This window comes from Pelophylax lessonae, assembly GCF_965119305.1.
Source record: "Pelophylax lessonae genome assembly, chromosome: 4".
Lineage (NCBI taxonomy): Eukaryota > Metazoa > Chordata > Amphibia > Anura > Ranidae > Pelophylax > Pelophylax lessonae.
Window position 1 is genome coordinate 315,145,756 of NC_138771.1, and position 12,815 is coordinate 315,158,570.

The 12,815-nt window shown below is 47.6% G+C and overlaps 1 protein-coding gene across 1 annotated transcript in view; it reads left to right on the top strand.

The window, feature by feature from the left end:
• The first annotated feature begins 4,263 nt into the window (after positions 1-4,263).
• NSD1 (nuclear receptor binding SET domain protein 1) overlaps positions 4,264-12,815 on the top strand; it is a 147,887-nt gene continuing 139,335 nt past the window's right edge. The window contains exons 1-2 of the mRNA XM_082256085.1: positions 4,264-4,446; positions 5,236-6,161. Coding sequence (XP_082112211.1) covers positions 5,253-6,161 — 909 coding nt within the window. The 5' untranslated portion in view covers positions 4,264-4,446; positions 5,236-5,252. The remainder of the gene's footprint in view (positions 4,447-5,235; positions 6,162-12,815) is intronic.

Here is a 12,815-nt window from a genome sequence, read left to right on the forward strand (position 1 = left end):
TTGTCGCTCTTTTTTTGTTAATTGCGCAAAAAATAAAAACCACACAGGTGATCAAATACCACCAAAAGAAAGCTCTATATGTGAGAAGAAAAAAGGACATCAATTTTATTTGGGTACAGAGTCGCACGACTGTGCAATTGTCAGGTAAAATAACACAGTGCCAAATCGCAAAAAAAATGGCCTGGTCATTAAAGCGGAGTTCCGGCCCCCAAAATTTTTTTTAGATAAAATTACTACCCCCGGGACAGTCAGGGCTAGTGCATTTCAGCAACGATAGCCTCTGAGCTGTCCCCTGTTTCATTTACCTTTTACAAGAAATACTTACCTTGAAAATGTCTTGTCCAGTGCTGCCATCTCAGGTGTGGGCAGCTGAAGCCAGAGCGTCCTCTTCTGTGACATCGGAGTCCCAGAATGCCCTTCACCGGCCCCGCTCGTCAATTCTGGTGCAGTCGCGTCATCCCTGCACAGCTTCTGGGCATGCCCAGAAGCTGTTCAGCAGGGAATAATGGGCATGAACCGGAAGTGACGAGTGGGGCCGATGCAGGCGCATTGACTCTTGGGAGCGATGACGTTCGGCTCCCAGGAGTCAATGCAAGCAGGAAGAGATGGCGTGGGCTGCAGCCGAAGAGGGAGGAAGAGGAAGGAAGGTAAGTATGTTTTCTTTAATAACAAGGTAAGTAAATACAGTACAGTACAGCAAGCGGATCGTGTAAAGTTGATTTTGAGGCCGGAACTCCGCTTTAAGGGGGTAAATCTTCCAGTCCAGAAGTGGATAAAATGACTGCAGACATCTGTGAAAATCAGTGAGCCAATCACACAAGCAGGAAATGATGTTTCTGGGGTGTGGCCAGTACACATTCTCTGTACAGAACACCTCCAGGTAGCCATATTGCATTGCATTTTCAGAAAATGACAGAGCTTCAGATTATAAAGGCATGTTATTTTTTATAACATTCAATTACAATGTGACCTGTGTTGCAACTGTATATGCTATATTATTTATTTTCTTTATTTGCTATTTTTTCCCCCCCATGAAAGTAGAGTTACCCTTTAAGCATTGAAGAAATAGGCACATATTGGCCAGTAAAAATAAATACACAAAGGTATGTGTGAAAACTCATACAATATTGCTGGAAATACAAATTAAGAGATGTAAACTGAATCCACACACAGTACTGGCTGATGCTGCCTCATAATTGTCTGTTTCTGAGTAGGCCTAGCAGCCTGGGTGCTATGCATGGCTCTGCCTGTAGGGGGCTGAGAGAGGAAGCTGTGTATCGATGCACAGCACAGCTCTGACTTCATGTTTATGTATTGCTATTAGTCAGTGAGAGCAGCACACAGACAGACACATGTGCGGCTAACTTATATGGGGTTCCCGAGTTGTCAGTGTGAGGTGTCCCTGTACTAACAGAGCCATTCTCCCTCATGTAACGTCCTGTAGAAGTATTATGTCTCCTCACACCTCTCCCCACACTTTTAGCCCATTGTGAGCACTATTCCTAGCCAGGCATGTTCACACTGAATGAGACATTTGCACACACATATAACGGGGAAGGCTTTGTCACATTCGCATGACTCGAGCATTTTAGGATCAATTAGAGAGGGCAGGCCGCGCCCGGGCCGCCATTTTGATATTGTCTGTGCTCTGGTTCACGGCCTGTCATGACAGCCCAGGTGTATAATGGGGACGGTGTTTTTACATACTGAGCACATTTCATTATTAGACAAGTAGCCGTCCCGGGTATATCGGGGGCCGTGTTGTGTCCCCCCACCCCCTCGGTGGTGTCCTCCTCCAGGACATGGAGGAGGAGGCTGACAAGATGGAGACAGTGGGGGCAGGGCTGTGAGTGACAGGGGCAGTGTTATGACGTGAGGAGGACCGGGCAGACGGTGACTGAGCCTCCTGTTTACTGCCCGAACCTCAAGTGTGTGCTTTTATTTTTCCTTCAGGCATTCTAGTATAACGTTATTGGTAGGGCCTGTGTGTTGCAGGCGCCAGCCATGTTGTGTGTCCACCATGTTTTCTAGGTGCACCGGGCCTTAGTAAGTCTGTGAAAGACCGGAGTCTAGCCACCCCCACTGTGTCACCAGCCACACCAATCCCCCTGTGTGCTCTCTCTCTCCTCATAGCTCACACAAATGGCTAAACATTGATTGCACAGTGCAGGACAGAGAACCACTCGGGTCATTGTTGGCTGATTACTGCCCGCATGTGTAAGAGTCTCAGGGAATTATGTAACCTAAATTCCCTTTCTGTGGGACGTGGTTGCTGAGGTTAAGGGCAGAACCTTACAGATAAAGGCCAGTAGCAGTACTAAATATGGCGTTGCAGAGAGCAGTTACCCATAGTAACCTGACAATTGGAAGTCAGTTTTCATTGGTTCTGGGTTTCTGCACTGACCTCTGTGATTTGTAACCCATGCCAACCTGACTGAACCAGACTTCATTTGTCAAAGGTTGCTGTGTGCTTCTGCCCTCTTTGAGTAGTAACCCATGGCAACCTGACTGAACAGGAAGTCATTTGTCATTGGTTGCTGTGTGCTTCTGCCCTTTGTGAGTAGTAACCCATGGTAACCTGACTGAACCAGAGGTCATTTGTCATTGGTTGCTGTGTGCTTCTGCCCTCTGTGAGTAGTAACCTATGGCAACCTGACTGAACAGGAAGTAATTTGTCAATGGTTGCTGTGTGCTTCTGCCCTCTGTGAGTAGTAACCCATGGCAACCTGACTGAACAGGAAGTAATTTGTCCAATGGTTGCTGTGTGCTTCTGCCCTTTGTGAGTAGTAACCCATGGTAACCTGACTGAACCAGAGGTCATTTGTCATTGGTTGCTGTGTGCTTCTGCCCTCTGTGAGTAGTAACCTATGGCAACCTGACTGAACAGGAAGTAATTTGTCAATGGTTGCTGTGTGCTTCTGCCCTCTGTGAGTAGTAACCGATGGCAACCTGACTGAATAGGAAATAATTTGTCATTGGTTGCTTTGTGCTTCTGCTCTCTGTTGACAGTAACCCATGGCAACCTGACTGAACAGGAAGTAATTTGTCATTGGTTGCTGTGTGCTTCTGCCCTCTGTGAGTAGTAACCCATGGCAACCTGACTGAACAGTAAATAATTTGTCATTGGTTGCTTTGTGCTTCTGCTCTCTGTTGACAGTAACCCATGGCAACCTGACTGAACAGGAAGTCATTTGTCATTGGTTGCTGTGTGCTTCTGCCCTTTGTGAGTAGTAACCCATGGCAACCTGACTGAACAGGAAGTAATTTGTCAATGGTTGCTGTGTGCTTCTGCCCTCTGTGAGTAGTAACCCATGGCAACCTGACTGAACAGGAAATAATTTGTCATTGGTTGCTTTGTGCTTCTGCTCTCTGTTGGCAGTAACCCATGGCAACCTGACTGAACCGGAAGGCATTTGTCATTGGTTGTTGTGTGCTTCTGCCCTCTGTAAACAGTAACCCATGGTAACCTGACTGAACCAGAAGTCACATGTCATTGGTTGGAAGCTTCTACACTGCCCTGTGTGAGCGGTAACCCAAGGCAACTTGACTAAACAAGAAGTCAACTGTCATTGATTGCTGTGGGTTTCTGCACTGACCTTTATGAGCAGTAACCCATGGCATCCTGACTGAACCAGAAGTCATTTGTCATTGGTTGCTGTGTGCTTCTGCTCTCTGTGAACAGTAACCCATGGCAACCTGATTGAACCAGAAGTAATTTGTTGTTGGTTGCCGTGTGCTTCTGCTCTCTGTGAACAGTAACCCATGGCAACCTGATTGAACCAGAAGTCACTTGTCATTGGTTGCTGTGGGCTTCTGCCCTCTGTGAACAATAACCCATGGCAACCTGACTGAACCAGAAGTCATTGGTTGGTAGCTACTTCACTGCCCTGTGTGTGAAGTACCCCAAGACAACTTGACTAAACCGGAAGTCAACTGTCATTGGTTGCTGTGAGCTTCTGCACTTCCCTTTGTAAGCAATAACCCATGGCAACCTGAGTGAACCGGAAGTGAAGTTTGATTGGTTGTTGTAATATTCTGCGCTGCTCTTTGTGTTGTGTGTGACTCTGCAGTCTGTTCGTATTATCTGTGCTGTCAATCATCCTTCCCCACACTCCAGCAAAGGGGTATAGAGGCGACAAGCATCATCTCCTCCTGCCCTGACCCTATAAGTAGATGCTCAGTATTGCCCTTCCCTCTCATACTCACCCCTCCCCACTGCCCTTTCAGACTAACCCCGGGATTGCAGTGTTAACGTCCCCCACCTCCAGCAAGTACCCCATCCTGACTGCATCCTCCCCTCCCCCACGCTAGGCTCCGCACGCCTCCTGTGGTATAGCGAGGCACAGCAGCTCTCCCCTCCTGTGTGCTGTGCGGTCGGGGGGGAGGCAGTGCAGACCGCCGCGGGCTCCGGGCCTAGCGCTGTGTGTGATGAGGGGCAGGCGCACGGTAAGGCCGGGGCAGGAGCCGCTTTATCTCTCCACCATTGCTATGTAGCGGGGAGGGAAGCCGCTGATCGGCTCTAATATTTCACACCAACTCAGGAGAGCCTGAGCTCTTTAAGTAGATCTCTTTTGCATGCTGACCTCCACGTTACACGGCTGCGATCTCCCGACTCTGACTGCTGATCGCTTGGCGGTTTTTGCATTGGCTGATTGCATGCAGTGGGGATCCAGGCTGTATGTGCAATTGTGCATGTTTACATACGACAGGCTAAGGCCGGGGCTGTGCAATCGGGGACAAAGCCGGTACACGGGACTTAGCATGACTTAACCTGTGTGTTGCTGGGATTGATGGGGGGGGGGGGGGGGGGCGACTCATTCAATGTTTATGTATTTCATATCCTGACCTGTGTTCACATGGTATGATGGGGGAGGGGATCTGGCTTCTTTTTGATTGATCTGCCCCATAGATCGTGCCCCCCCCCTTTCTTTTTGAGCATTCACTCCACGGCCGGGGAGAGACTGGAAGTGTGAGCACACCGGCACAGCCACACACATTAGCCTGCTAGTGTAGGCCTCTGCTGCTGGCTGCCATTTTGCCCAGAGGACATCATTCACTGATTGCTGACCATTCCATCTGGCTCGATGACTTAGAAATCTTGGCTTCTTAAATTGTTTCTTGTATCTATGGAGTTTTAAGGAAAAAAAAAGCTACAGTGATTTTTTTTTTTTTATAGTGCCTACATGGTTACATTGTTTTAGATTCTCCCTCTAATGTGATCTTTGTTGTCTTCAGGTCAGTGCCTGCACAGGATGGATGAAGCCTGTGATCTAGACAGGCTTGGTAGCGGCCCGGCCTATTTTAACACCTTGGATCCAAATGCCCAGCGCAAACGGTACTTGGCGGATCGAAGCATGTTGGAGCCGGTGAACGGGTGCCCGGTGCCACGCAATCAGCCACTGCAGACTAACTTGCCAGGTTATGGTCAGGAATCTGCTTCCCATTATAATCCGCTGCAGCGGCTCCAAGACATCGCCTCCATGATGAATATGGATGGCGTGAACGGATCGCACAACATGGACAGACGCGCGTCAGAGCCAAGTCCGCAGTCTTACTTTTATAATCAGAGCGAGCCGGCGATTCATGCCACGGGACCTGATCCCCCACGCCACTATACTCCAGACATTCCTATGAAATCATGTAAACCTTTAAAAAATGGAATGCACCCTTTTAATACGTTTTGTCACGTGGAATCTGAATATAATGTGGAACCTCTAAATTATGGACTGGCTGAATCTGGCTTTGGCATGCATTTGCCTGTTTACAGACAACCCCCCCAGGCATTGGATAATATTGGGGTACCTACAAAAATAAATGCACCTCCAGACTTTGGATCTGATTTGGAGGATTTGGTTCAGCTAGATTGGGCAAACAATGGTGAAAATCAAATGGAAAATAAAACTCTTCCGAGAAAAAACTCTTTCTTAGCAATGATCCAAGATCCTGAAATATCAAATGGAGCCCACTCCAGTACAATTTCAGATAGTCTTCTAGATGGGGAAATGGAACAAAGTCCACTGTCACAGGTGGATGATAGGCTAAGTGGACAAGGGCCTCTAACAATTATGAGCCCCGAAGAGGAATCCTTGTCTTTCGACGATGAACTAGAAGATTTTGATACCAGTCATGAGCTTTCTCCAAACTCCTCGGAATTACAAGTTGTAAGCAAGCTTGATTTTTTTTTTTGTTTTTTTTTGGAGGGGGTGGGGGGTGCTTTGCACACATTCTTTTGGGCAGAAATGCACACAGTTGCTAAAAAAAATCTAAGCAGGATTTCTGTATCTATTTAGGCAGAGTTAAATTGGAATTTAGATGCAGTGGACCACCAAAAACAGTCTTTATTCCCTCAGTTTGCCATCTGTGATGCAAAGAAAAATGTTCGGCCTGTTGAGTTTTCTCATCCATGGAAGCCTGACTAAAAGGTGTCATGGCTTGTTTTTGTTGTTGTAATTGGTCATGTGACCATGGTAGATGTGTTCTAGAATGTGGTTTCCTCAGCTTGGTTTAATAAGAGATTGGGCAAATCCCAGGAGGTTGGAAGTTGGTGTGCCAGCTTTTTTTTTTTTTTTGCGCAAAAACAATGGTCTCTGGCTCCTAAGACCCCGTTCACACTGGGGCAACGCTACTTGCCGGGGCGACCTCGGAGCGGCCGGCACGGACTTCATATCATTGAAGTCAATGCAGGTCGCTCCGGGTCGCCCCAAAGAATCTCCGGACCCTTTTTCTAAGTCGGAGCGATTTGTGTCGCTCCTATTAGAACGGGTCCACAGCTTCTCTATGGCAGGCGACCAGGTCGCCTGACAGGTCGCCCCAGTGTGAACGGGGTCTAAATTAACTGTCTATTTTCTCTACATTAGTAGAAACAGTAATTCTAACAATGTATACTTTTATCTTCCCTTTTTTATTTAAGTCCCATTCACACCACTGGCATGCATTTTAACATTAACATTTTTTTTTTTCAAAAACTCACAACGCAGCACATTGTTGTGACAATAGGAAATAAGTCTGCTTGCCTTGTCCTTGTGTTGAGACTGCATTGGGCAATGGAGCTCAGTGTTCATTGTGTGAACAAACTTGAAATCAAAGAAATATATAATGTAAAGCTTTGCCTTTGACTTTTTTTTTTTAGAAGATTTTTTTTTTATGATCTATTTAATGCAGATCATTTTTGCAAACAACTAAATTGCACCAGCACCTCTGGGTCCTTGGGCAAATCATTGGTGTTTTTTGTTCTCTCTGAATAAGATGGACAGTTGGGCTTCTTTAATCTACAGTAAGTTGGATGAAACTAGATCAGAGTGAAGTTGAAAGTAGTCAGCTTTTACACTGTGTGACTAGATTGTACTGCAAGAATAATGTGGGCCATACACTATGCAAATTTTGACTGGTGCCTGATAAATTGGCTGATGTGCTACGGCTGCATCCAGTTATGTGCAGGCATTTATTGGGTATTCTGGAGCTGGCTGTTAGAATGCAGCAGCTACATTTGACAATCTTGCCTATCTGTGTGGTGTAGAGTGGTTTTAAATTAAAGTGGTTCTAAACGCTAATACACTGTTTTTTACTTTAAAGCAGAACATCACCCAAAAGGGGAGGTTCCACCTTATCTACATCTCCCCCCCCCCCCCCTCCTCTGCCACATTTGGCACTTTTAGGGGGGAGCGGGTACCTGGTTTTGACAGGTACCTGCTTCCACTTCTGGTCAGATCATAGCAACAATCCGAGCAGAATTTCGCCACCCCTCCTTCGCATCCTTCTGGGACCATTCACAAAGTGCGGCATGTGTAATGGGAAACTGCCCGTGAAGCCACACGGCTTCACTGCTGGTTTCCCTTAGTCAAGATGCTGGCGCCTGGACCCAAAGCCAATTGAAGACTTGGTTCGGGTGAGGACAGCGCTTGATCCTTGGACAGTATTTGTAGCTGCTGACTTTTAATTTTTTGGGGGGAGACTGGAGCTCTTTAAAGCATTTTCTGCATTAAGCTGAAAAACCTTACACAGCCAGTTCCACCTCCCTGTCCCTAATACGGAAGTCTTTTATCCATCCTGTACTGTGCCCGGCTTCTTTCCCCTTTTTCTGGTCTCACAGGCTTTGCTAATAGCAACAGGAGCTATTGGCTCCTGCTGTTGTAAATCAAACCAAGGGGGCAGGGCCGAGCTGCACTATGTGTCAAGGGACATACACAGCCTGACTCGGAAGCGAGCCCTCACTTCTGCCTCCATAGCAAGCGGCTTGCTATGGGGGCGAATACAGAAGAGGAGGAGCCAAGATCACCAGCAAGTGACCCCAGAAGGAGATATTCAGGACACTCTATGCAATACAATTGCACAGAAGAGGTAAGTAAAAACCTGTTTATTATTTTAAAGAAAAAAACATGACTTTATTACTTTCCTCCCACTCATACAAGACACTTTCTCACCTCACCTTCCAGGAAGGCCAATGCATGAGAGATGATAGGCTCCTCCCTACCGGAAACACAATCCAGATACAATTTGTTAAAAGGCCCCAGCCTTCCCCTTGTCCCCCAGTTTAGATCGTGTTTCTTCCTACAGCGAAAAACGTTTGTTGTTTTCACTGACCTGAAGACTTGGAAGTCTGATGGTCCCCCTGCGAGCCAGGTTCAGGAATGCTGGTGAGAGCTGCACTCTACCTGCCGCCTCCTTAGGCTTCTCACAGGTCGCCTCCATTTTGCACAGGCCGTCGGTCACAAGGGCCCACTAGCCCTGTCTCCGGCTATCCAGCAGTCTCCTCCACGCTAGGAATTCGAAAAGCCCGCCGGACGGGCGTCTCAAGCCTCACTGTGAAACCGAAAATTCCGGCGTAGCGTCAGAGGCGGAGAATGCGCAGCGCCGCACGGAAGAGGAGAAGCAATGTGGAGGAGACGCCGGACCCGCTTGCTAGTGGGAGAGCAGACTCCAGGCCCCAGGAGCCCGGACAGCTGCAGGGGAAATGAAGCCTACTACTACCCACCTCGCAGAGAAGAAGGGAAGGCCGGTCCAGGTGACTGCAGCCCAACCCAGGTCGGAACCGGGTAAGTGCTGACTGTCTGATTGCAAATGTTAATTGTTGGTGTTAACAAGAACCCTGGAAGGTCCTTTCCCCGGACCATAGTCGGACCCATATTTTGTCCTTTCTAAGGTTTTATTCCTATGGAAGAGTGATACATTTTGTCTTTTTGTCTGTATCTTCTTTTCCAGAGTCCCAGAGCGGTTTACAAGAAACCTCTAGTACTGTACCCCCCTTATCTACAGGTGCCAGTACCTCAAAAAAGTGTGGTAATTGCGGGGACAGACTAGCTCCCACACTAAGCCTTTCTGCTATAAATGCATCAATAAATTAGCTGGTGAAGAGGCATCTGGATTAATGAAAGATTCTTTAATATCTGTCCAGGAAGAAATGCTGGCTACAATTCAGTCATTTTGTTCCTTGGTGGTTCCCCCCCCCCCCCCCCCCAAGTCATAGAATCCACTGAGCCTACCCTTAAGCAGGGGGTTTCTTCCCAGGAAAGTTCAGCTTCCAGGGCAGGTCCTTCAGGGTTGTTATCATTTTCCCAAAAACTCCCCCCAGCACAGCCCAGGGAGGAAGAAAGGTTGACAATTGAGGCAAAGCGCTCAGACTCCCAAACCAGTTCAGGGAGAAAGGGACTCAGAAAGTGAAGCCTAGGACTCAGGAGTAAATAGAAATTTATTCGGGTTGGAAAATATGCAGGGACTCCTTCAGGCCATTTATGCCTCAGAAGATATCCCTGAACCCCCGAAGGAAACTTCAGCACAGTACAGAATGTATAAGGGTCTAGGAAAGAACCCTTCAAAGGTTGTACCTGTGCATCAGTCCTTGAAAAGATTAATCCATCAAGAGTGGCAGTTTCCAGAAAGCATGCTAGTCAAACCAAAGTCATGGAAAAGATTATTTCCCTTTTTAAGAAGGAAGATGTGGAAAGGTTTCTTAAAAACCCCAAACTGGATGCCCCACTGTCACAAGTAACAAAGAGGTCTGACCTCTCCTTTGTGGATACAGGCAATATTAAAGCGGAGTTCCGGGCACAAAAACAATATCTTTTGTGCCCCTCCGCTAGGTAGACCTGACCTGAAAAGGAATTGGATAGTTTTTTTTTTTTTTTTTTTGTTCACTCACCTTTTAATTGAAGATCGTAAATACTCACCTCAGAGTACTTCCTCCCTCGGAGCCGCGGCTCACCCCGTCACTTCCTGTCTCGCTATGATTCCTGGGAGCTGAACGTCATAGCTCCCAGGAATCAATGCGACGGCACCGGCCCCGCTTGTCATTTCCGGGCGACGCCGCATTCCCCTGCTAAACAGCTTCTGGGCATGCCCAGAATCTGTGGAGGAATGCGGCGCCGCACCGGAAGTGACAAGAGGGGCCGGTGCAGGCGCATTCTGGGACAAGAAGACACAGAAGAGGACCGCGCCGGCTTCAGCTGCCCACAAGAGAGATGCAAACGCCGTGGAAGAAATTTTATAAGTAAGTATTTCTTCTAAAAGGTAAGTGCGAACCGGGACAGATCAGAGGCTAGCCATTGTGGAATGTGCTAGCCCTGACTGTCCCGGGGGTATGCTTATTGAAAATTAACTTCTGTGCCCGGAACTCCGCTTTAAAGATGCCATAAGCCGGAAGGCAGAGTCCTTACTAAAAAAGGCTTGGTATGCCAATGCTTCAGTAATGGCCCCAGCCCTAGCTGCTTTTTGTGTGGCAAGAAACGCTAACTGTTGGGTGGAAAGACTGACTAAACACCTGTCTCAGGTTAAAACCCAAGACCTACAGGACTCCCTGTCAGTTATAGGTAAAGCGGTTGCCTATCTGGCTGACGCTGCAGTGGAATCAGTTATAGCCTCAGCTAAAGCGTGGGCTCTTCTGAATTCAGCCAGAAGGGCCGTCTGGCTTAAGGAATAGGAAGGTGACTTCACTTCAAAAACCAAGCTCTGTGGTTTGCCTTTTGAGGGGTCATTAGTCTTCGGGTCAGGCCTAGACAAAGTTCTGACCAGATCCTCAGAAAAGGGGAAAAAGTTTCCTGCCAAACTCTTGAGGGACAGAGGCAGAAATTTTTTTTTCGTGGTTCCCCCCCCCCAGGACAAAGGCAGCAAAAAAACAGGAAAGAACCTTCTAAAAGATGGGGCTTTGGAAAAGGGAGGCAAAGAAACTGTTTGCTTTTTCCCTCATCTGGCACAAGAGATAATAAGTGATGCCAGAATCAAAGTGGGGGGGGCGGACTAAGCCAATTTCTGTCCGAATGGGAAGAAATTGCAGTGACCCCTTATATTCACTCCCTCATAAAAGGTTATCGTCTGCAATTTACATCAATACTCCCCCTTAACGATAAACCTTACCCATCCTCGTTTGGAAATTCAAAAAAGGGAAGCCCTGTTACAAGGAATTCAAAAACTGGCAGAGCAGTTAGTGATGGTTCCTGTACTGGAAGATCAGCTCTTCCAAGGTTTCTACTCCCATGTGTTTGTGGTCCCTAAACCCTCGGGAAAACATTGCCTCATAATAAACTTAAAGAACTTGAACAAGTTTTTACTATACAAGAAGTTTTCAATGGAAACCATTTATTCAGTATGAAAAAACCTGCTGAAAGAGGTTTTCATGACTACCCTGGATCTCAGAGATGCATACCTGCATGTTCCTATTCATCAGGAACATCATCCCTTTCTGAGATTTGCGGTAGTTACCAAAGAGGCACTGGCAGTTCAGGGCACTTCCCTTTGGGCTAGCAGACAGCCCAAGAATCTTTACAAAAACTCTAGCAGATGCAGTGGCCCATCTCCATCTTCAAGGTATATCCTTAATCCCCTATCTGGACGGCCTGCTGATTTTTGGCATGTCAGCAGATCAGGTGAACTCCAGACACCCCGCAGGTGATAAGATTCCTACAAAAACTAGGCTGGCTAATCAGCCTAGAAAAATCTTTCCTGGAACCAACCCAGGTGCAAACCTATCTGGGGTACCGTATAGACTCAAAGGTACAAAGGCTCTTTCTTCCTGTGGAAAAAGTGGAGAAAATAGTCTCTTCAGTAGGAGCTCTCAAGAGCGCATCCTCTTGTTCCAGGAGAGAAATCCTAAGAGTCCTGGGACTCATGTCAGCCAGCATCCCAACGGTTGTTTGGGCTCAGCTGCACTCAAGAGACCTGCAGTTCTTCCACCTGTCCTCCTGGGACAGGAAGTTGGAGTCACTAGACGAGAATGTCAACCTAACACCTAAAGTCCAGGCATCACTAGAGTGGTGGTTGGACCCAAGCAATCTGGGGAAAGGCAGACCATGGGGTCAGTGGAACCCTGTGAAAATCACCAGACGCGAGCACGTGGGGATGGGGGGCTCACCTGGAAGGGGCCCAAGCTCAGGGGGTCTAGGACAAGCAAATAGCCCAGGCCTCATCCAACTTCAGGGAGCCGAAAGCAGTGGGAGAAGCTCTGAAAGCTTTCAAGCTCCATCTTAGGCAGGGAAGTTCAGATCCTGTCCGACAACACCACAACTGTGGTCTATATAAATCGTCAAGGGGGTACCAGGTCAAATTCCCTCTTAGCACTGTCCAAGGAAATTCTAGGGTGGGCCGAAAGGGAAGGTAATCCATTCATATAAGGGGGAAGAACAACTGGCAAGCGGACTTCCTCAGTCGTCGCTCCCATAAGATGAGAGTGGGAGCTAAATCCCAAAATCTTCCAATTGTTGGTCCAAAGGTTCGGGTACCCGGAAGAACTCCCAAATCTCCCAGACCTGCTGTCTTAGGGGTCGGTTGTGTATCCAAAACCGGAATTCTTCCATCTGACAGCTTGGTTAGTGAGCGCCAGATCCTAA